This window comes from Dromaius novaehollandiae, chromosome 18 (genome assembly GCF_036370855.1).
Source record: "Dromaius novaehollandiae isolate bDroNov1 chromosome 18, bDroNov1.hap1, whole genome shotgun sequence".
Taxonomy (NCBI): Eukaryota; Metazoa; Chordata; class Aves; order Casuariiformes; family Dromaiidae; genus Dromaius; species Dromaius novaehollandiae.
This window is the reverse complement of record NC_088115.1, coordinates 16,011,161-16,032,515: the sequence shown is the minus strand read 5'-3', so window position 1 is coordinate 16,032,515 and position 21,355 is coordinate 16,011,161. Positions and strand designations below refer to the sequence as shown.

General features: G+C 63.8%; 3 protein-coding genes across 10 annotated transcripts in view; 2 read left to right on the top strand and 1 right to left on the bottom strand.

Annotated features, from left to right (window-relative positions):
- Nucleotides 1-729: 729 nt before the first annotated feature.
- SGSH (N-sulfoglucosamine sulfohydrolase) lies at nt 730-4,966 on the bottom strand. Its single transcript, XM_026112977.2, has 8 exons — nt 4,732-4,966; nt 4,229-4,389; nt 3,950-4,055; nt 3,251-3,401; nt 2,762-2,918; nt 2,493-2,574; nt 2,190-2,393; nt 730-1,715 (listed from the first exon to the last, which is right to left on the bottom strand). The coding sequence occupies exons 1-8, from the start codon at nt 4,826-4,828 to the stop codon at nt 1,156-1,158; spliced, it is 1,518 nt and encodes a 505-aa protein (XP_025968762.2). The 5' UTR covers nt 4,829-4,966; the 3' UTR covers nt 730-1,155.
- On the top strand, nt 4,942-13,809 carry SLC26A11 (solute carrier family 26 member 11). 6 transcript variants are annotated; one of them, XM_026112970.2, is made up of 15 exons: nt 4,942-5,468; nt 5,816-6,008; nt 6,194-6,279; nt 7,194-7,273; nt 8,129-8,271; nt 8,594-8,769; nt 9,009-9,081; nt 9,473-9,523; nt 10,167-10,227; nt 10,556-10,611; nt 10,751-10,891; nt 11,439-11,566; nt 11,994-12,093; nt 12,689-12,822; nt 13,321-13,809. In XM_026112970.2, exons 1-15 carry the CDS (start codon nt 4,968-4,970, stop codon nt 13,444-13,446), a joined length of 2,049 nt encoding a protein of 682 aa, XP_025968755.2. In that variant the 5' UTR covers nt 4,942-4,967; the 3' UTR covers nt 13,447-13,809. The 6 variants fall into 6 exon arrangements, 4 of the variants coding, with proteins under 4 accessions (XP_025968755.2, XP_025968754.2, XP_064378934.1 ...); XM_026112969.2 differs by having other exon boundaries at nt 12,686-12,822; XM_064522864.1 differs by having other exon boundaries at nt 8,129-8,420; nt 10,467-10,611; nt 10,751-10,884.
- Nucleotides 13,810-14,696: 887 nt separating this feature from the next.
- RNF213 (ring finger protein 213) overlaps nt 14,697-21,355 on the top strand; it is a 57,064-nt gene continuing 50,405 nt past the window's right edge. For 2 of the 3 annotated variants that reach the window (XM_026112962.2, XM_064522849.1), the window contains exons 1-5: nt 15,715-15,892; nt 16,285-16,421; nt 18,102-18,310; nt 19,506-20,177; nt 20,860-21,044. In XM_026112962.2, the coding sequence (XP_025968747.2) occupies nt 16,313-16,421; nt 18,102-18,310; nt 19,506-20,177; nt 20,860-21,044 (1,175 nt within the window). In that variant the 5' untranslated portion in view covers nt 15,715-15,892; nt 16,285-16,312. Of the gene's footprint in view, nt 14,871-15,714; nt 15,893-16,284; nt 16,422-18,101; nt 18,311-19,505; nt 20,178-20,859; nt 21,045-21,355 lie in introns of those variants that run through there. The other variant, XM_064522848.1, reaches the window with a different exon arrangement.

Here is a 21,355-nt window from a genome sequence, read left to right as displayed (position 1 = left end):
AAGGGGTCAAAATCCTACAGGGCCATCGTGGCTGTGCCTTGTCCTGAGCCTGGTCCCCCGGCTGCATCCGAGCAGCCGCTGCTGATGAGCAGAGGAAGACGGTGCGGATAGCACAGGACCCGTGCTGAGCCCTGGAGCCGGGGAGAGGGCTTTGATTTCAGCCACGATCCTGGGCTGGGGACAGGGACTGGATGGGCCAAGAGGGTCTCTGCAGCCAGCTGTAAACGACCTGCTAACAACCACGCTAACGCTCAACCCTGCTGCAGCCTGGCCCCAGTAACAACAGACGACCCGTGATTATTAATTCGGGACACTTGCTGTCCCCTTCCCTGCGTGAGCGGCTGGTAGCTGCCGTGGGCCAGGGCAGCTGTAAGCTGGGGTGCCTGGTCTGATGCCCTGCTCCCTGCTCCCGCAGCCCTTCTGCCAGCGCTGGGCCAGGCCTTGCCTGGAGCTGGCCTGGCTCCGGCTTGTCCCAGGTGTCCCAGCCCGGCTCACAGTCCTCCGCAGTCCCCGGGCATGCACACTTCAGAGCCGCTGTACATTTTGTCTATTTTGCTAAATTAAACCGTACTGGCACTGAGTGTTGCTGCACGCGTGCTGGTGTTTGCTGGCCCCAGATTGCCCGCTTCCCCGAGGAGGAGCCGGCGCAAAGCTCCCCCCCGCAGAGAGGTCCACAGCGGGCAGTGCAACGCGGACTGCTGCGGCGGAGAAACGTGCTCCAACTCCAGGTAAAAGCTGAGACGTTCTCCTCCCGCGGCTTTATTGGAAAGTAGTTTAGCGTTACAGCTTTCCTGGCTGAAAATACAGCCGAGGCCCCGGGGCAGAGGATCCGTTAGGGCCGCAGGGACAGATGGTGGTTGTGATACAGCGAGCACAGCCCGGGGTGTGACACAGCAACGTGGGACCAGCCCGTCTGGGTTTCTGCCCCGTCCCCGCCTCGTGCAGGCAGCGCTCCGGCCGGGCTGCGAGGCCGTGCCAGCCCCAGGCCTTGGCGCTGAACCGACGGAAGCGAGCGCGGCTGCTCCCCCGGCTGCTCCCCCGGCTGCTCCCTTGTCCCCGGGATAAGGACAGGGCAGAGGGCACCAGGCCTGGCAGGCGCCCGGCATCCCCCTGCGGCAGCGGGTGCTGGAAGGGGTCAGCACGGCGAAGCAACGGTCACAGCTCGTTGTGCAGCGGCTGGCACTGGGGGTTCAGCTTCTGCTCCAGGACGGCATCCGGGGCGCACACCCACGGGTCGCTGGTGTCCCACTGCCACTTCAGGAGCCGCGTGTGAAGCAGCTCGAAGACCGCGGCATAGCGGGGGTCAGCGGCCAGGTTCTGGCTCTCGGCGGGGTCACGGCTGCAGTCGAAGAGCTCCCAGCGGTCCCTGTAGTAATACTCGTGCAAGGTCTTGTTCCAGCGGGTTGGCTGCCCGGCTCTGGTCCGGTTGAGCAGGTCTTGGAAAGTGGGCGAGACGTAGAAGTCCTGGTCGATGGGAAAGGGCATCCTGTAGTTGAGATTGTGAACGAGGCGGAACTGCTGATGCTGGATGGCCCGCATGGGATAGTACATGGTCACCTCGTGGTGGCTCTGGCTGCTGAAGGCTGTGGCCCAAGGCTGCTCCAGCTCCAGTGCTGGCAGCAGAGATTTTCCAGTAAGCTGCACTTTCTTTCCGCCAAAGATGCTGTAACTAGGGTAGGGGATGGAGAACCAGTCCAAAATGGTCGGCGTGAGATCTGTAGAGGAAGAGAGGGGTGAGAGGAGGGGCTGGCACTCGTGCACAGAAGCTCAACCCCAGAGAGGTGGAGAAAGGGCTCTGGGGTCTGCTGCTGCATGGGCTGCAGGTGGTCCACGCTCCTCTCCTCCCCCAGGGGCAATTTGGGCTGTTCAGCCAGCTTTGCTGCAGGAGAGGACCGTGACAGCCACGTGGGGCTGGAGCTGCTCCAGCTCTGGGGGATGTAGCCGGGTCTTGGGCTGATGTTCCTGCAGGGCTGGGACACGGCTCCTCCGTGGTCCTTTCCCACCTTTCCTGGGGACCAGGCATCCTGGCTCAGGGGGACGGGCATGCCAATGCCAAGGGCTGCAGGACTGACGCCCCAGTAGGGAGAGGACCCTGGGCTTCAGCGTGGGGAAGGCAGAGGACAGACTGTGACCCTCAGGCACAGCTCTGCGCACCTCTGCTCCCTCTCCCAGAGGGCACAAGCTCTTACCTAGGAGGCTGGCAAAGGCCTGGCTGACCTGCCCCCAGCGCCCGGCGTGCTCCGGGGAGGAGATCAGCAGGGGCTCGGCAGTGCCCGAACGGTACAGGTTGGTCCTGCCACTGGGGAAGGGGATGCCGTTGTCCGAGGTGTAGATCACCAGCGTGCTGTTGAGGAAGCCAGCACGCCGCAGCTCCTCCAGGACCAGCCCGATGCCTGCACAGAGAGCGGCAGAGCTGAGACGCTGCGGGAGGGACCTCAGCGCGCGCAGGCGTCAGCCTAGCCCCGGCGTCCCCCTTCCCCGCTGCTCCCCACCTTGGTCCATGCGTCCGATGGTTGTGTACTGGGCTGCCAAGTCTGCCCGGGCAGCTGGCGTGTCTGGAACGAAGTGAGGGACCTAAACAGTGAAAGAAAAGGGGCACGTGGCAGCCTTGGGGTGACCACGGGGAAGGGGGTCACAGACACTGGGCTGGGCTTCACCAGCCTCCACCCCGCAGCGCTTGCTGCGGTGACGAGGGCCAGCGCCAGCCGTGTCCTCCCCTGCTCCGACCGAGGCGGCTCGGCACGTCCTTACGGGGACCCACCTGCACCTCCTCCGGGCTGTAGAGCTGCGGCTTCCAGTCGGGGATCCAGCCCATGCCGCTCTCTCCATTGCCAAATTTCTCGCAAAAGGCCCCGTATTGGGGCTGGGAGTGCCCACAGCGGTGGGGGTCGTGGAAGGCGACGTAGAGGAAGAAAGGCCTGGAAATGGAAAGCGGGGAGGGTGACAGCACCCACTGACGGGTGGCTGCGGTGAAGGGAAGGGCTGCCCAAGCACCCGGACCTTTTCTGGGGTGTGCAGGGATTCGGTGTCTGTGCGGACACTACCCAAACCCGCGGCAGGACTCCCATCCAATCTGGGGTCCTGACTGTGGGGAGACCCAGAGATGTCCTCTCCTGTTCATGATCAGCTGGGACATGAAGAAGTGTCTTCAGCAAAGCTATTTTCCCTGGTCAGAGCCCTTCATCTCTCCCACACTTGCAGGGTTTCCAAGGGCGTGAGGCAATACGCGGGGAGGCACCGTCCGTCTCACCTCTCATCCTGGCTCTGGAGGAAATTTCGGACAAGCGCTTTGATTCGAGTGATGTTTCTCCCAACCTGCAAGACTGAACTGTTCTCCTCCGTGTACGCAAAGTCAAAGGGGTAGACGGCCTCTGGGCCAACGTGCTTCTTCCCAATTATCCCTGCAAAGAAGGCAGATGCGCGGTGTGTCAGGAGAAAAGAGGCGAGCAGGGGCTGGAGAGCTGGTTGCTGCTTTTATCTCCCTCCGTGCACTGGCTGCACAGAGGAAATGCTGGCGGGAGGGGAAGATGCTGTTGATTTCCCCAGTCATTTCACAGGATGCTGCTGGCTGCAGCAGCACTTCCGCATCTGAGCAGAAACTGGGACCCACGCTGGGACCACGGCCTCCAGTCACAGGCGGGGGTAAGTGCTCGAAGAGCTAAGCAGCCCGGGAGGAGGTTTGGGTCAAGCAGGAGCCCTGTGTAAACCTGGGAACGGGGAAGGAGAACGACTAGGAACAGAAGTGGAAATGGGCCATTCTCCCAGACGGAGGGCAGAGGCACGGAGGGAAGGGGAAGGGAAATGAAACTCGTGTCAGCACAGAATAGGGGCATGTGGCTAGTTAGTGGTGTCTGACTCACAGGTCAGGTAGTTGCCAAGCTCTCCTGCCTGCGGTTTGGCACACGGAGGAGGGTTTTCCTGCCCGTTTCCCTCACCCTGGCCTCTCTACCTGTCCGGATACGTGCTCGGCTGAGCAGCAGGGGCAGGCTCCGCACGCCGTCGAAGGAGTTGAAGTGGTGCACGTCCTGGTGCAGCCCGTACATCCCGTTCTGGTGCTGCAAACCGGGGAGACGGAAAGGTTGGCTGATGCCTGCCCGCCTGGCCCAAGCCCAGCCCAGCTCCGCCGGCGCGCGGGGAGGCAGGTCCCAGGGCAGAGGGCCGGTTGTGGACGAACAGGGGCCGTGCAGGGATGGCCGGCCTTGCGCCCCGCGCGCGCGGATGGCCCTACCTGGGGCAAGCCGGTCAGGATGCTGGCCCGGCTCGGGGAGCAGCTGCTGACGGAGGTGAAAGCGTTCTGGAAGACAACGCTGCGCCGGGCCAGCGTGTCCAGGTTGGGCGTCTGGATGGCCGAATTGTTGTACGCACCGCTCTCAAAGCCGCCGTCGTCTGCTGCAGAGGGGAAAAGGAGGCGCGCGGGGTTGGTCGTGCCAACGGGGTCTGACCCGCCAGGGCGTCTCTAGCCCTGCAAGGCGGGCAGCTCTGCGGGGCGCACGAATGCCGCTGCAGGCTGGGGAGCATCCTCGGGGCAGAGGGTTTTGCCCCCTCTTGCAAGGGGGGGGTTAAGCCCTGTTGCAGGCCACGGTGCCCCGAGCACCAGGCTCACGGCAGGGGCTGCAGCAGGACGCCGGGGTCCCGCTCCTGCCGCCCGCGCAGCGCCGGGGCCGCCCCGTCCCCCGGGCTCGGGGCAGGGGCTGGGACCCCCGGGCCGCCCGGGCCGGCGGCCGCACTCACCCAGGAGCAGCAGCACGTTGCGGGCCGGGGCCGGGGCCCCGCCGAGCTGCAGCACCAGCAGCACCAGGAGCGGCAGCGGCAGCGCCCGGGGCCTCATCGCGCGCCGCCGCCGAGCGCCCTCCGGGGCCGCCGCTGCCGGGAAGCGGCCGGGAAGAGACCGGGGCTCGACGGCTCCGGCTCCGGCTCCGGCTCCTCCTCTGCCCCGTCACATGAGCCGGCCCGGGCGGGGCTCCCGGATGCGCCCGGGGCCGCCGGGAAGGATCCCGGGACCGAGCCCGGGAGCGGCGGTTACCCGGGCTGCCCCCGCCCGCAGCCGGCTCCCGACCCCGGGCTCCGCGCTGCCCCCGCCCGGCTCCGCGACCTCCGTCGCTGCCTCCCCGGGCGCGCGGGGAGCCCCGGCCCCTGCCCGCCGGAGGTACCGGCCGGCCCGGAGCCGCCTTCGCGGAGCTGGGGCAGCCGGCGCGGTCCCGGGCAGGGAGCGGAGCCCCGCCGCGAAACCCCGCTGCCCCGGGCAGCCCCGCGCCCTGCCCCGGGGAGCCATGCCGGCGCCGGCCCCCCAGGACCGCGGGCGATGCTGCTCTTACCGCGCGGTCCAGAAGCGGCTGCCTATCCTCAGCTGGCTTCCGCGGTACTCGCTGGCCTGGCTGCAGCTCGACTTGATCGCCGGAGCGACCGTGGGGCTGACGGTGGTACCGCAGGCGCTGGCGTACGCCGAGGTGGCCGGCCTGCCCGTGCAGGTGGGTCGCGGTCCCCTGCGCCGCGCCTGGCACCGATTCAGCCGCTGCCTGTTGCGGGACTGCAGGACGGCTGCGTGCGGCCCGGGGCTGCTGCGGGCAGGGCAGGGGCGCCGGGCAGGAGCGCGAGGGGCGGCTGGACGGGCTGGGAGGCCAGCGGCTGGTCATGTGCCGTCATGCGTTTTCTGGGATAGGAAGCCGCAGATGCAGTGTGTTCGCGTAGGACTGACTTTGGACTCTGGAGGGATCGCGAAGTAGCGCAGTCCTCCCTTCCTGCAGCCTCCTGGAAGCGTCTGGCGTTTCCCAGCTCTGAGTGTCGTGGTGCTGAATGTCCTTTTGTCCCCGTGCAGTACGGCCTCTATTCTTCCTTCATGGGCTGCTTCGTCTACTGCTTCCTGGGAACTGCCAAGGACGTGACGCTGGGTCCCACTGCCATCATGTCGCTGCTTGTCTCCTCTTACGCGTTCCACGACCCCGTCTATGCCGTCCTGCTCGCCTTCCTGTCGGGCTGCATCCAGCTGGCCATGGGGCTTCTGCGTCTTGGTGAGATGCTCTCGCCTTGCGTGGTCACGTTTTAGGATGTTGCTTGTCCTGTAATTGCTCCCCCTCGTCCCCTGTGCTCTCTGGGACTCTGGGGACGCCCTGCTGCCGTTCGCCACAGCTCGGTGCGCGTGCAAACACCCCGCTTCAGCCTGCAGCTGATCCACTGGCACCGCTGTCCCACGCAGGTTTTCTCCTGGACTTTATATCCTGCCCGGTCATTAAAGGCTTCACCTCAGCTGCCTCAGTCACCATTGGCTTCAGCCAGGTCAAGGTAGGGTCTCTGGTCCGCTCTGCAGTTCCTGCTCGCAGGACGAGTGTTGCGGAGCCGGGACGCTCGGTGCTGGGCTGGGCGCGGGGCTCGGCGGCGGCGGAGGGAGGCCGCGAAGGGCCCGCGGGTCCCACTGCCAGGCCTTCTGGTGGGCCCCGTCCCCGAGCACCCCGGGTGAGGCACCCGCCCTCCGGAGCGCGCCCTCCTCCCTGGCGAGAGCCGCGACCAGGCCCCCGGGTGCGACCTCGAGGCGCGTGTGATTTGGCCGCTGGAGGGAGGTGGCGGTGGCCCCTTCCGTCCGGCCGAGATTGCCTGCGGGGCTCGGCGGGTTTGGGGCTGCACCAGCCCCTCGCTGGTGTCGCTGGGGTCTGAAGCATTCGGGCTCTTCTGGAGCAGCAACGCTTCCTTTGTGGTTAACCGAAATCACACAGGCTTTGGGGGGGGGGGGATGAGGCTTTGTGAGAAGCCCGAGGCCCGATATTGGCTAATGGCTGCGGTTGCAGCTCGTGTTTCTGCAAGGAAGCTGGGAGCTCATCACTGCTGCTTCCCCGCAGCGCACGAGCAGCGATCAGGGCTGGGGATGGGACGAAGATCCCGAACAGCTCCTTACCGGGGGCTGTGCGTAAGCAGGACGGGGTGGAGACACGCTCGGGGCTGGAGCCCCGCAAAAAAATCAGCGCTAGGGACCCTCTGCGGTCTCCCTGCACGGGGCTCCGCAGGGAGAGGTCCTCTCCTGAAGGCTGCCTGCGGGAGCACGATACAGTCCCCCGTGAACCTTCCCAGCTAGCAGACGGCAAAGCCCTCGCGTGCGCCAGGGCATCGCTGGACCCCCCCCCCCCCCGTGCTTCTGGCTGTGCCCGCAGGGCGCCGGGAGCCAGGCTCGGTGGGGTTTCACCAGGCTCTACCTTTCTGCGCAGAACTTCCTGGGCCTGCGGGGAATCCCTCGGCAGTTTTTCCTGCAGGTGTACGAGACGCTGAGGAGGATCGGAGAGACCAGGTCAGCGCCTGTCCCTGCACCTTCCCCGCTCCCTTCCCTTCCTGCAGTGCAGGGGCCGTTGCTGCTTTGCTACAACTGTCTCTTAGATCACGCCGGGCTCCTTGGACCAATTTCTCGGTCTCTGCTCAATGCTGTGGCACAAGAACACGTTCTCTGTCCTTTCTATCCGTGCTGGAAATTTGCACATGGGGAGTACCCGGGCTCCTGAGCTGCTGGAGGGGGAGAGAGGGGACATGCTTGTCCGATATTCTGCTCCCAGTTAGGCAGATCAGATTTTGCCCGTCCAAAAGCACATGAGACCATCTGCATGTAGCAACCCCTCCTCCAATTTTTGGCAGTCCGAGCGGGGAGCTCGAGGAGCCCTGAGCCCGTTAGCTGCGCTCCTGGCTCCGGGTCCGCGCCGCAGCCCCAGGTTCCTCGCACAGCCCAGTAACGCGCAGTTTTGGCTTCAGTGCGGGTGGAAAAACAGCTGCGAGGGGCTGCAATGGGGGGGGGAACATGTTTGTCCCACATAAGCTGAGCTGGAGGCAGCTCCTGCCGTGTGGATCCTGCCTGTCCCTGGGGTCCTTGCCCCTCTTCGTGAAGAGGCAGCCCACAAGTCATCAGCATCCTGCCGCTCGCTGGGGAGGACCCTCTTCTCCCTCTCCTGCTGCCTCCCGGGAAGGTGGTGTGTTTTGCCAGTGCTGTGCGGGGGCTGCCAGCGTCCCCGGGAGGCGGGTGTCCCCTCCGGAGCTGCGGCTGCTCCCTGCGCGGCAAGGGCGTACGTCCTTCCTTCCCTCCTCGCGGGAGCCGTTGCGGTAGCTCTCCCGCGCGCTGCAGCACGCTTGGGCTGGCATCGCTCTGACGTGTTTGCAGGGCTGGGGATGCCATCCTTGGGCTGGCCTGCCTGGTGGCACTCACGGGGCTCGGGGCAATGAAGAGGCGCCTCTCCGGAGCTCCCGGCGCGGAGCCGCTGTCCGCCAGGGTCAGTTACCTCATCGTCTGGATCTCCGCCACGGGTGCGTTGGCCTTTCTCTGCCCTTTCTCTTTCCCACGGCCGTCCTTCCTACGGGCTCAGCCTCTTCTGGAGCAGAGGAAGAGGGGAGACCTGCAAAGAGGAAGAGGGAGCCTGGACCTGACTGAGGTTGGCAGGAGCTGGATCCCAGAGGTGGGTCGGGGAGGATGGAGGCATCTGGATGGTCCTGCCGCTGCACCTGCCCTTTGCTAAGGGTAGAAAGGCTCCAGCACCCGCCCGCAGTCTGGGTACCTGCCTGCTCTGGTCCCTCCTGCCACCCTGGGGCTGGTGGCACTGTTTCACTGTAGGCATCTTCTCCGCTGCAGCCCGCAACGCCCTCGTGGTCCTGTCTGCTGGCCTGGTGGCTTACTCCTTCCAGGCGATGGGCTCCCGGCCGTTCACCCTCACCGGCGAGGTCCCGCAGGGGCTCCCCGCGTTGCGGCTGCCGCCGTTCGCCGAGGCCGCCGCCAACGGCACCGTTCCCTTCGGCAGGATGGTGCAGGTGGGTGCTGCCGCGCCGGCGGGGAAGGCTGCGCTCCCCCGGGCGATGCTTTCCTGCTGCTGAGCAAACCTGCGTGCGAGGGGATTCCTCCCGGGACGGGGCAGCTCCTTTCACCCCGATGCCTGGTCGGAGGGGAGAAAAGGCCGTGCGGTGCCTGGGAAGCGGTGCAGGGCGTCCCGCCGGAGCTCGCGTTCGCTGGCTTTTCTCGTCGCAACGTTCCCCTTGTCCTTCTCCCGCAGGACATGGGAGACGGACTGGCCGTGGTGCCGCTCATGGGCCTGCTGGAGACCGTTGCCATCGCCAAGGCTTTTGGTACGGCTGCGCCGGGTCCCAGCGCCTCCGCTCGCGGGGGGGGGGGTGCTCGGAAGGGGCCGGGGCTTTCGCTGCTCGAGGAGGCGGCGGAGGGGGGGCCTGGGGCTGCCCTTGCTGGGCAGGGGTCACAGCGGGGGGCGGCAGACGGGGTCCCTGGGGAGCGCTGCTGGGGGGTGCCCCGTGCCCCCCCCCGGCAAGGCAGCTCCCGTGTAGCTGAACGGGGAGCGGGCACGGCGTCCCCCTCGCTGTGCTGAGCTTCAGCGTTGCCTGGGGGCTGCTCCCAGGCCCGGGCGGGTGCTGGGCCGGGGGTGTCCCTCCGCGCTGCGGACCCCCGCGCTGGGCTGGCTTGGGCCGTGCGAAGCTCTGGGCCGTGCCGGTTGTCTCCTTCCAGCCTCGCAGAACGGCTACAGGATCGACCCCAACCAGGAGCTGCTGGCTATGGGTGAGGGGCCGCTCGGAGGGGGCCGGGGGGGCTCTCTGGGACAGCGCAGCGGGAATCCGGCCCGAGAGCGGCTCTGTCCTCGATAGGTCCCGCAAGGTCCCCTTTCCCAGCGGGAAGGGGACACCAGCCCCGGGTGCGGGGTGGAGGGGGCCCGTGCCTGTCCCCTCGGGTCCCTGAGCTCGGGGACCTTCTCTGCGCGCGGAGGACGAGCAGGACACGCACGGCTCAGACGTGCCAAGCAATTATGGGCGCACAAGGGACAGCGGGGATGTAACGGGCTCCCAGGCAGAGCCTCGGCTGCTCTGCCGCCTCGGTCAGGCGCCTGCGGAGCTTTCCCGGCCGGGCAGGAGGGCGGCTGGTCCCGCTCCCGGGAACGTGTCCTCCGGGGCGCCGAGTCGCTGGCCGCGGCTCCCTCTTCTTCTCTTTGGGGTTTTCTGTCTTTCCGCCGTGGCGTTTCTCCTTCCCAGCCCTTGAGTGCTCCGTGACCCCATCAGTCAGGAGCAGGATCAGGATCAGGATCAGGATCAGGGCCAGGCACAGCCCCGCGGTCCCCAACGCCGCAGGTTGGGGGGGTGACGGCAGGGGACAGGCTGCTCTCCCCCCCGGCCGCTGTGTCCCCAGCCCCGCTCCTTCCCCGCCGCAGGCTTCACCAACATCCTGGGCTCCTTCGTCTCCTCGTACCCCGTCACGGGCAGCTTTGGGCGGTGAGTGGCCGGCTGCGGCGGGGGCTCGGGCTGCGGGGCCCTTGTGGGGCGCGTGGCGAGGGGGCTCTGGAGCATCCCGGGAGCGGGGCGGCAGGGCCCCCCCCGCAGCTGTGCCCGGTCCCCCTCTGCCCCCCCGGCTCCTGAGCTGTGGGTCACCGGCTGCCTGCCCTCGTGTCCTGCGCCGGCCGGGAGCCTCGGCCGCCCTCGCGCTTCTCCCCACGGATTTTCCCGGTCCGCAGAGCCGCCCGTGCCGGGTGGGACGCGGGTCTGGGGCCGCCGGTCCCCGCTGTGCCGCAGCCTGGGACGGTGCCTCTGCTCCGCGTTTCAGGACGGCGGTGAACGCGCAGACGGGCGCCTGCACCCCCGCGGGGGGGCTCGTCACAGGTGGGGGCCCCGGCGCCCGCTCCGGGCCGCTCCGCACACCCCCGGGCCCGGCACCGGCGTCCCGCTCCGCCGCGGGCCCCGGGAGCGTGCGAGGACCGGCGGCGGCTGACGCGCTGCCCGTCTCCCCGTCTCCGCGCAGGGGCCCTGGTCCTGCTCTCGCTGGCCTACCTGACCTCCTGCTTCTCCTACGTCCCCAAAGCGGCGCTGGCCGCCGTCATCGTCTGCGCCGTGGCTCCCGTGTTCGACGCCGGGATCGTCAGGACGCTGTGGCGGGTGAAGAGTGAGGGCCGGCGCCGGGGCTGCGGGTCCCCGGGGCGCCTCGGCTCTCCGTGCGGAGCAGCCGCCCCGTGCAGGGCGGATGAGGGGTGTCGCGGCCTCTTGGGGCCCCCGGTGGGGACTCTCTGACCGCTGCTCCCCGGGGACACGTGTCCAGCCGGGTGCCAGGCAAGAGGGCAAGATTTGGCCAATGCCCCAGAAGTACCGCAGCCCCTTCCCTTTCCGGGGGCTGTGAGCAGCCAGCAGCTCCGGCCTGGGATTTCTCCCTTGCTGATCCAAGCACAGCGTAGGATGGCTCTGCCCTTCCTCCGGTGACTCTCCTGTCCTCAGCTGTGGTGGCCTTGGGTCCTACGGGCCCAGCTTTGAGGCCCGAAGCACCAGAAATTAGGATTTTGCATCCGCCCAGGCAGTTCCTCCCACACCGCCCTTTGCTCTTCCCTCTGCCGAGTTACAAACCGGGCGCCCGGGGATTTTCCAAGGCAGGCGCCATCGTGCAGGGCCCTGTGGCCCGAGGACAAGGTCCAGCCGGGACCGGGCTCTCTCTCTTGCAGGGCTGGACCTCGTGCCCCTGTGCGTGACGTTCCTGCTCTGCTTCTGGGAGGTGCAGTACGGCATCGTGGCCGGGGTGCTGGTCTCCGGGGTTCTCCTGCTCTACCCCATCGCCAGGCCCCCCATAAAGGTGGGCTTCGCCTTGCCTGGGATGCGCGGGGCCCGCTGGGCTCGCCAGGAGCGGGGAGCCGGGAGAGGGCTCCCTGCGAGCAGCGGGCGAGCTGGGCTGCGGGATGCTTTTCTGTCCTGCTTCTGCCCTGTCCCACCTGCCCAGGCTGCCATCGGTGCAGCGCGGGGACCCCTTTCAAGGAGCTTAAAGCAATGACGATGCGGGAAGCCTGGAGCTGGAGGGAGGCCTTGCTCTCCCTGCTTGTGCTGGGTGTTTGCAGGAAGGGCGTTTCCCTGGGGGATGTGGGCTCCAGCATGTCCCCCCCGCAAGAAGGACGATAGTTTGCTTTGTCACACGTGCAATTTCCCCTGCTTGGGGAAGCTCGCAGCCTGTGCGGTGTCCTTCCTGCCTCCATGACATGTCACCCTCGCTCTGGGGTCTCGCGCAGGTGTCTGACCGGGGAGGGCTCCTCGTGCAGCCCGGGAGCAGCCTGCACTTCCCAGCCGTCGAGTACCTGCGGGACACGCTGTGCAAGCGCGCGCTGGCAGGTACGGCGCCTGCCTCCCGGCCCGGCGGCCCCGCGGGGTGACCCGCAGCGCGGCGCCCGCCTGCATCCCTTCCGTAGGGCGTGAAACGCGCCCGCCTCGCTGCTCCACACGACGGCTATAAGCAGGGACAGAACGGCGTCTTGCGGCGGGGACCAGCCCCTGGTTCCCGCCGTGCTCCCGAGACCCCTGCCGTCCTCGCCCCTGCCGTCCTCGCCCCTGCCGTCCTCGCCCCTTGCAGCCACGGCTGCTCCCCAGCCGCCTCCCGGCAGCTCACCGGCTCGCTGGAGCTGCCGCTCTTTACAAGCAGAGGCTGAGGACAATTAGAGGGACTTTGGGTGGGATGTTTTGGGATTTATGTCAAGTTTATCTTGACGCGAGTTTGTCTCCCTCTAGCACGGTCTGGCTCGAAAGGAGCAGACTGCACGTGCGTGCTCCGGCTGCCTGGGGACAGGGTGCCCAACGGCCCGGCGGAGGCCACATGCAGCTTTGGAGCGGCCCGACCCCCCAGGACCGGGCCTGCTTTAAGAGCTGTGTCCCCTGGGCTGGTCAGTTCTGGGCTCATCAGGGACATGACCGCACGCTCTTCTTCCAGCAGCGTCTTCGCCGCGCTCCATCGTCCTGGACTGCCGCCACGTCAGCAGCATCGATTACACGGTGGTGGTGGGGCTGGCAGATCTGCTGCGCGAGCTGCGCAAGCAGGGCTTCGCCCTGGCCTTCCGCGGCCTGCAGGTACGTGGGCGGCAGAAAGCAGCCGCGGGGCTGACGAGGACCGTGCCCTCGTCCTGCTGCCTCCCGCCGCGCCAGGCGTCAGCCGCGCTCTCCGGAGGAGGGGCTCCTGCGGACGCGCCCGGCCGAACCGCCTTGCTCCGCGCTGGGGCTGCACCGCAGCGTGCGGGAGCCTTTGGGCTGCACCGGCCCCCGGGGCCCTGGTGCAACCTGCCCCCGTCTCACCCGCGCAGACGCGGTGCGGGGCCCGGCGTGGCTGTGGGCTGCCGCTCACGGCCTGCTCGTGGGGTAGAGCCGCCTCTTTGGGGACCCCCCCATCTCGGAGGGGAGGCTGCAGCACGCGAGTCCGTCATCCTGCAGCTGGGCGTTGGGAAGGGCTGCGTCGCTGCGGGCCGGGCGCGCGCCTCTGCCCTGGGCTGCTTGCGGGGCTTCCAGCCCCCGGAGAGGGGGGAACCGGCCGGGCCCGTGCTCAGCCCGGCCCCTTCGCTTCTCTGCCCTCAGGACAACGTTCTGCAGGTCCTGCTGGCTGCAGACTTAGACGAGTTCCAGCACTGCACCGGCTGGCAGGAGGCAGACGAGACTTTGTGCCTCTCCGGGGCGGAAGCGGCTGCCGCTTGGCAGCAGTGATCCCCGAGGCTGCCGCCGCCGAGGGCGGCTCTGGAGGACGAGCCTGGGAGCCCGGCCCTCGGCCCCAGAGGCTGCGGGACGGCCGGGAGCGGGTGGCCCGGGGCTCGGTCCCCACGCGGGTTCCTCCTCCCTCGGAGCTGGAACGGGGCCCCGGAGAGCGAGCGCGCCGGGTGCCGGCGGGGGGACGAGTGGCGGAGGGGTGCGGGCAGCAGTGCTGCTGCCGAACGGCAGGGCCCGGTGCCCGGGGGCACGAGAAGGAGGTTTTCCCGAATGAAGGGAAGGTGGCTGATGCCCCCCCGCCACGAGGAAGTTTCCTTTCCGGGCAGTTCTGCAGGGGCTGCAAAATAAAACAGCAAGCAGCAGTGTGTGAGCGTGCAGCGCTGTGTGCCGGGGGGGGGGAAGCTTTCCGCTCCGCGGGGGGAGGAGGGACCGGGCTCATTCCTGGGTACCGCTGAGCGAGGAAAAGAAACCGAAAGCGGGGCGCAGCGTGCGGGCCCGTGGCCGGTGCCAAGGCGGGCGGCCCTGCTCTCCGTCGCCGCTGGCCGGCCCCGCGCTTCACCCCGCTCCGTCGGGGGGGCGGCTGCGTTTGCGGGAGGGGCGGCACAGCCTCAGCCCCCAGCGCCGTGCAGGCCCGCGCCGCGGCCCCGGGGACCGGTGTCGCCCGTTCCCCGCTGGATCGCCAGCGCTCCACGACCCCGCGGGACCGCGACACGGCTGCCGGGAGGAAGGGCTCCGGGGGGGCGGGAGACCAGGGCAGGGCACCGGCAGCATCGCCCGGCTCCGGAGCCGGCACCCGCCTGCGGCTGGCCGGGCGCTGGCGGCGGGAGCCGGGCTCCTCCCTCGCGCGTGCCTTCGCCGGCCCCTCGCCACGAGGCCCGTGCCGCAAATGCAGCCTGAAGCGATTTTTTTCTTTTTCTTTTGCCCCCAGCGCACCCACGTACAGGGGCTTGTGTCCCCCGGACACCCCGGGCGCGGGGCGTCGGGGCGGCTGCGGAGATGCTCCGGGCGCTGGGGCGAGGCCCAGGCACCTCGGTGCCCGTTCTGCACCGGAGCCCAGAGCGGATTAGTGACAAGCCGCTCCGGAGCCCTGCGAAAGCCCCCCGCGCAGAAGCGCCGGGCAGCGGGGCCGCTCCCCCCCCGCCGCACCGGGCCACCCCGGTCCCCACCGACGGCCAGGCCCGGGGCTCCCGCCGCCCGCTCCTGCCGCGGGGCGGGGGGGGGTGGGGGGAGCGGGGGGGCGGCGCCCGTGACGTCCCCGAAGCGAAACTTCGCCGCTTCGCCTAAAAGCGAAACTTCGCCGGGGCGGGCGGCGCTGCCGGAGCGGCTCGGCTCGGCGGAGCGGGCGCGTTGCCGGCGCTCCCGGTCCCGGTCCCGGTCCCGGTCCCGGTCCCGGTCCCGGTCCCGGTCCCGTCCTCGGCCCGTCGGTGAGTGCAGCCGCGGCCGGGCCTCTGCGTGCCGGGGGGCTCCGGGGGCGGGCGGGGGGGTCCCCGAGCCAGGTTGCGCCGTGCGGGGCCGGGAGCCGCTGCGTGCGGCGATGGGGCAGGGCCCCGCCGCAGCCCCCCCCGGGGCACCACGACCTTCCGGGGCCCCGCGGCTCCCCCCGGGGCACCACGACCCCCCGGGGCACCGCGGCGCCTCGGACCCGCCGGGGTGTCCCCCCACCTCCCCGCGCCCGGGTGCAGCGCGGCGCCTGGGGCCGCCCGCGCCCCCCCGGTGCACGCTGACCACCCGGCGCAGCCGGCGCCCCCCCCCCCCCCGGGCACCCCGGCCCCCCCGGTGCACCCCACCCCCTCCCGGCACAGCCGGCGCCCCCCCCCGGGCACCCCGCCCCCCCCGGTGCACCCCACCCCCTCCCGGCACAGCCGGCGCCCCCCCCCCGGTGCACCCCACCCCCTCCCGGCACAGCCGGCGCCCCCCCCCGGGCACCCCGCCCCCCCCGGTGCACCCCACCCCCTCCCGGCACAGCCGGCGCCCCCCCGGTGCGCGCTGACCCGCCGGTGCACCCGCACCCCGCCCCCCCCGCGCCGCCGTGCATGCTGGGAGTTGTAGGCAGACCCGCCCCCTGCCCGCCGGCCCGCACCGAACGGGGCGCCTCATTTGCATTCTGCCGGCCCCCTGCCGCGCCATTGGCCCAGCTGCCCGGCTGTTTTGCATAGCCCCGCCCTCCCCGGCGCGGCCGGAGCCGCTGTCCATGGGCGGGGACAAGCGAGGAGTGATTTGCATGCGGGCCCCGCCCCCAGGGAGTGGGTTAGCCCCGCCCCCCCCCCCCGGGCGGCCCAGGTCGGCGCCGGGCCGCCCCATGGCTGCGGCCTGGGCCCGGCCCCGGGGCGGCCGCTGCCCTCGGGGCGCGGCCTGGGCGCCGCCCGCTCGGAGCAGCGTTCGGGGGGCGGCCCGGGGCCGGGCGGCGCGGAGCGGCCTCGCGGGGGCCCTCGCTCCCTGCGTGGAGGTAAAGGGGGGCCGCGGGGCGAAGGGGCGGCTCGGCAGGCCCGGTCGAGGGGGACGGAGGCCGAAACGCGCGTTCCCACACGCGTCATTTCCACGCAGAGTGGAATATGTTTAAAAAAGTATATATACGTATATGTATACACACACTTGCATATATGTATACGTATCTTTTCTCGGCTGTGGTACCCCAGCCTGCTGGTAGCGCCCAGCTGGGTACGGCCTGCCCTGCCTGCGCCCAGCAGCGCTCTGCGAAACCTCCGCGTCGCTGCCCTGCTTTTTCGGCTTGTTTCCCGAAAACGGAAAACGGGCGGGGGGAAGGTGGCTGGCAAAGGCTCGTTGTTCTGCGTTAATTGCTTGTGTTCCTCTGTTCTCTCCCCGCGTGGTTCCGAAAAGCTCGGCGCAGCGTTGGCGCCTGGGAAGCATGAAGTGCCCCAGGTGCGGCTTTGTCTCCCAAGACGGTTCTCCCAGGTTCTGCAGCAGCTGCGGGGTCCCGCTGCCTCCCAGGGCCGGCACGGGGCACGAGGAGCCAGGTAGGAGGGCACGACGTGGGCGACGCCACAGCACCGGGGGCTGGCTGCTGCGCGGCCACCGAAGGCTGAGGGCAGCGGCTGGTTCTCGTGCCAGTCCCGGTGCTCACGTGGCTTGTCTGGAGCTTTCCTTGCTTTGCAGTGACTGCAGGGGGGTGGAAAGAGGGGTTTCAGTCACTGATACCTCCCAGGCGTATGCTCCACACTCAGCTCTCTGATGCTGAACTGGTTCCTGTTTTGCCTGTGAACTGGTGCCGTTTCTGTGGAAAACTGCACTGCAAAGACCAGTTTAGTCCCTACTGAACCAGAATTTCCTATCCTCATAGTACTGTTAGGTTTACAACTTGCTGTCTGAACATACTAATTTTGCCTCCACCAGTAGTAAGAGATTTGAGTACACAGAATTAATGCAGTTACGCTGGAGGAAATATTGCCTGATCCCTTCCCTGCTTAAAGAGAGAGAGGCCCAAATCACCAGAACAGCTTTTGGTGTGTTGAAATGAAGAACTAGGGTCCTAAAAGAATCTGCTAAATCAGAATTGGCCTGTTGTAGTACTGGCAAGATATCTCAGCAGATCCTTATGCAATCCAGAACGGCAAGGTGACAAACCTGAGATCTTCAGGTTTTAAATGCTGTAGGAAAAATGTCCAAAGCGTCTGTTCTGGTGGTCCCGAAGCTTTGACCCTGCTCTGTCAGTAACTAATGGTGGTGAAAGGACTTCTGCTGTATCAGCAAGGTAAATATACTCTGAGGGACCAGAGAGTTCCCCCAAGTAAATGTGTGCAGGTCAATCCCTGTCGACAGAGGAGTTGCTGAGGAGCAGTGACTCATGCAAGAGTTTAAACTCTTTGGATAATGGCATGACATTAAATTGGATGCGAAACAATCGCAGACACAGAGCAGCCTGCTGTCGCGAAGCATGGTGCATGCTTCAGGCGGTAACGCTCAAAGGGGCCGTGAGCTGACCTTCACCTTGATTGTGTGTGTGCTCCTGCTTCCAAAAATACCCAAAAGAAATCAATGTCCTTTGGCATTAGTTGATCTCTTCTCAAAGAGGTTAAGTGCTTCTGCTCTCAAAAACAGGGCAGGGGCAGTGCTGAAAGGCCTGTGAAACGGATGTGTAGAAGATGGAGATGCGCTCTGATGCTTGGTTCAGATCTGAGCTGCCTTTCTACAGAAGGTTTTAAGGACTAGATGAAACTGTTGAAGATGAAAAGAGAATTTCCTATACCCTCCTGGACACAACATTCAGCTGTGTGGAAGAGGTCACACAGCCAGTTAGGAGAAGGTTAAGAAAGCTGAGAAATGCCAGTGTCCTGTCACTGCACATCTTGGGGATCCTTGAGAGTTTTAGCAGGCAGTTGTGGTGCTCTCAGCTGCTGCTTTGGCTAGTAGCATGTTAGCTGGAGGTGGAGTGAAGATAGATGGGTACCTGAACACAGTGGTTTCTTACCTTAATTATTCTGCTACTGACTGCAGGGACCTAGGAGAAGGAAAGAGGCTCTGCTAGGGTTGGAGATGGTGTTACTGGTAGTGGTGGCTATTGAAGAGGAAACAAAGCAGCTCTTGTGTGTTGAACTGATGCATTTAATGAGCAGCAGGCCCTGCTTGCTCACCAGCAGCTGAGAACAGTTTTCTGTCCTGAATCTCTAGTTTAACAATGAACTTTGCCTCCATTGCAGAAAGAGGAGAGGTGAAGCCAGCTCCAGTCCCAGATACAGATGTGGAGCCTGGAGGAGAGCTGAAGGGAGGAGGTGCTGATGGGCTGCCTTCCACCACTGAAACAGAGGAGGGAGCACTGGTGCTGGAGAGTGTCAGAGCTCTGAGCAATACCTCAGAGACCACACCTGAATGCATGACAGATGGTTCCTCTAGAAAGTCCCAGCAGAAGGTGAGGCTCTTTGTCAGTGCTGAGGAGCAGGAATGGCTGCTAACTTGTTCCTCTGTCTTCCCTAATGCAATGAGACAAGGTCACACCACCACTGATCCCTTTTGCCTGAATCTGGCAAATCTGACACTGCTGCCTTTGTTTCTAGGCAAGCTGCAGATAAATTTGTTTGCACTGTAAGTATTGTGTATGTGGACAGCTGACAGCTACCCCTAACAGTACCTTTGTTGCATTAAGGGAAATGTTACAGGATTCACTTAATATCCTGTTCTGCATTACTGGTGAGAAGGCCTTGAATATTAAAAACACATAATTCTCAAGAATTACTTGCATTTCACCTAATCTCCTTTAAGCAACTTTAATTAGAGAATTTAGAAAGTTTTTTTCCAAGCAGCCCTTTTTTGTTAACTTATGACTTAAAACAACTTTGTAATAAAATGTCAAAATTTCTGAGATTCCCAAGAGCTAAGAAAGAAGCGTCTCAGTCATTTTTATTTGAACAAGCTCAGCAAATCTCACTTATGTCGGACCTGTTAGACTACAAATCAAATGAGAACTTACTGATTTGATTTTTAATGGCTGCTGAGGTACAGTTCTTTGGACTATGGTTCATGATTCTTCCTGCATCAGCACTGACAGTCCATGGTTTTCCAAACGTGTCAAAGCTGGCATGCATCGGTATAGCCTTCAGATGCATCACTCTTCCTTGCTGCCCCCCCCTTCCCTCATCTGTGTTGGGCCATTGTATGGGGAGCCATTGGGGAGCCAGGTTATAACTGCAACCCAGTTATTTTTAAGACACATCAGGTCTCCAGTGTAGTTCATGACAAGACACCTGAACCTGCCAAAGGTAATAAGCGTGGCCTAATCTCAGCCATCTCAGTTTCTTTTGGCCTAATTGCTGCCTTTAGACCAACATTCAGGCCAAATACACTTATGTAGTTCAGAACTGAGTTAGAACTGACAGTTCTCACTTTCTCTTTGAACTGCAATGTGATGTTATTGTTTGGTTCCAGTTTTCATGGGTATTTATGATCAGATGGTAGCTGGTCTTGTCTCTTCTCTTTGTGATTATTCTCCCTTAACTCCACATAGCAAGATGATGTTTGTACTACCTGCACTGAGAGAGGTGGCAAAGAATTTCTCTTTTACTATGAGTAAACTGATATTTTGTTGTGTCGTTCCTTGTCTTTCATAGAAAAGGAGGAGGAATAAAGCAAAAAGGAATCCTTCTGACTCTGGGGAGCAGAACTCTTTGCCTCCTCTAAGCACAGCCCCAGCTCAAACACCAGAAGTGATTGATACACACATGGTTCCGCAAAGCAGTGAAGTAGCCCAACCTCATGCTGATTTACCTGGTGGTAACAGTGAAGGTGCATGTGAAAATGATAGTGTCTTGGGTCACTTGGAAAAGGAGGCTCAAAGTCTGGATAAGGTTGCAGAAGATGGTCACAGCAAGGTAGACGTGAGGACCCCATCAAAGCAGAGCAGCACTGGTAATGTGGATGCCCCATCTACAAGCTCTGCAGCCTCAGAGGAGAAGGTAGGAGGTGGAAGTACTGCAGAGCATGGAGAGACGGTCAGGAGTAATGTGGAAGGGGACAGTAGTGCGTCTGACGCTGGCCAGCCTCCAGAAACCAGACCGGATTCCCATTCCTTGGGCAGCAGAGACAAACTGGCCTCAAAAGGAGACAGAGCAAGCATCTCCTCTGGATTTTCCCCTGATATGGGAGCACCTGAAAGTAAGCCTGCAACATCTTGTGTTGCACATCAAAGTCAAGATGTGGAGGCTCCACCTGTGGTCAAAAACTCACAGGCCAAGAAGGGTAAACAGGAGAGCAGCCAGCAAATGAGCTCTTTGACTTCCAAGGTAAATGTGTGAATGAAGACTCTTGTGAGTGTTTGGTCATGTTGGAAAATGTTTCCCTTTCTTAACTTTGATTCCTTTTTTTGTAGTCATTGAAGCTGTAGTTCATGAGGTTGGGCATATGGAGAGAAAGCAGGCGGCACTATAAAGTGTCTCTTGTGACTCTTTGTTCTCCTGTGTGTTAGTTCTAGCACAGCTGCAGTGTTGAATGGTTGCTCAATTACTGCCAGGAGCTGTGAACTTGTCTGTTCTCCAGACAGCTCTTCAGGAGTGTTCTCCACTGAGATACATGTCCTCTAACCAAGAGATCTTCATGCTATATAGGAATCCTTGCTCCTGTCGTGGATAGACCTGTTAAGCTGTAAATTGCTCTTGGTTATCTTTCATTTCCTTTATGCTCCATCCTCTGGGGATCCATGGCTTATTGACCTGACTTCCTCCAGTGGTGTGTGTATTGGATTCCTCTTGCAATCCATCCACTATTCTCCTTAACAAGCAGTTTCCCCTTACTGCATTTGTCTTGATGAAAAATTGGTGTTTCAAGAGGACATAAGTATGAACTTAGCTGCTATGCTTTGTGTTCTGGATATCTCCTACTGTCTGAGGAGATGCAAAACAGTTCTGTTGATGTCGTACTTCCAGGGTCTTCTGCCTTAATTTCATAGTGTTTATGCTCCTATTACAGAAGGAAAAGGTAAAGGAGAAAACAAAGACCCCAAAAGAGAAAGTACCTGAAGGAAGTGAGAAAACCGTAAATCAGACCAAAGGGCCAGAGGTTGCTAGAAAGGGCAATGCTTCAGCTGTTGCCAGCAGTCACAAGGACACAGAGCAACAAAAGAACCAGAAACCTGTGGATAAGATTAAACAAAGGTGAGAAGATCCTTGCTGCTTCCCCGCATTCTCCACTTTCAGGATTTGATGCAGGGAGGACTCCAGACTGAGGTGGGGGATTGAAGTACTGAGATTAGGTCTTCATGTATCTTGGGTCTGTGGAAACAGAACTGGACTTAAAACTGAAGCAAACTGCTGCTCATGCAAAGGAGAGTTAGTGCTTAATCAGGAGTTGCAGCACAAGTCACATACTGACTAATGTGGTACACTTGGCAATTGAGTCCTTTAGAATATCTGAGGAGTTTAAAAAACCCCAAATCTTATATTTTTATTCCTGCTTCACGCATGTA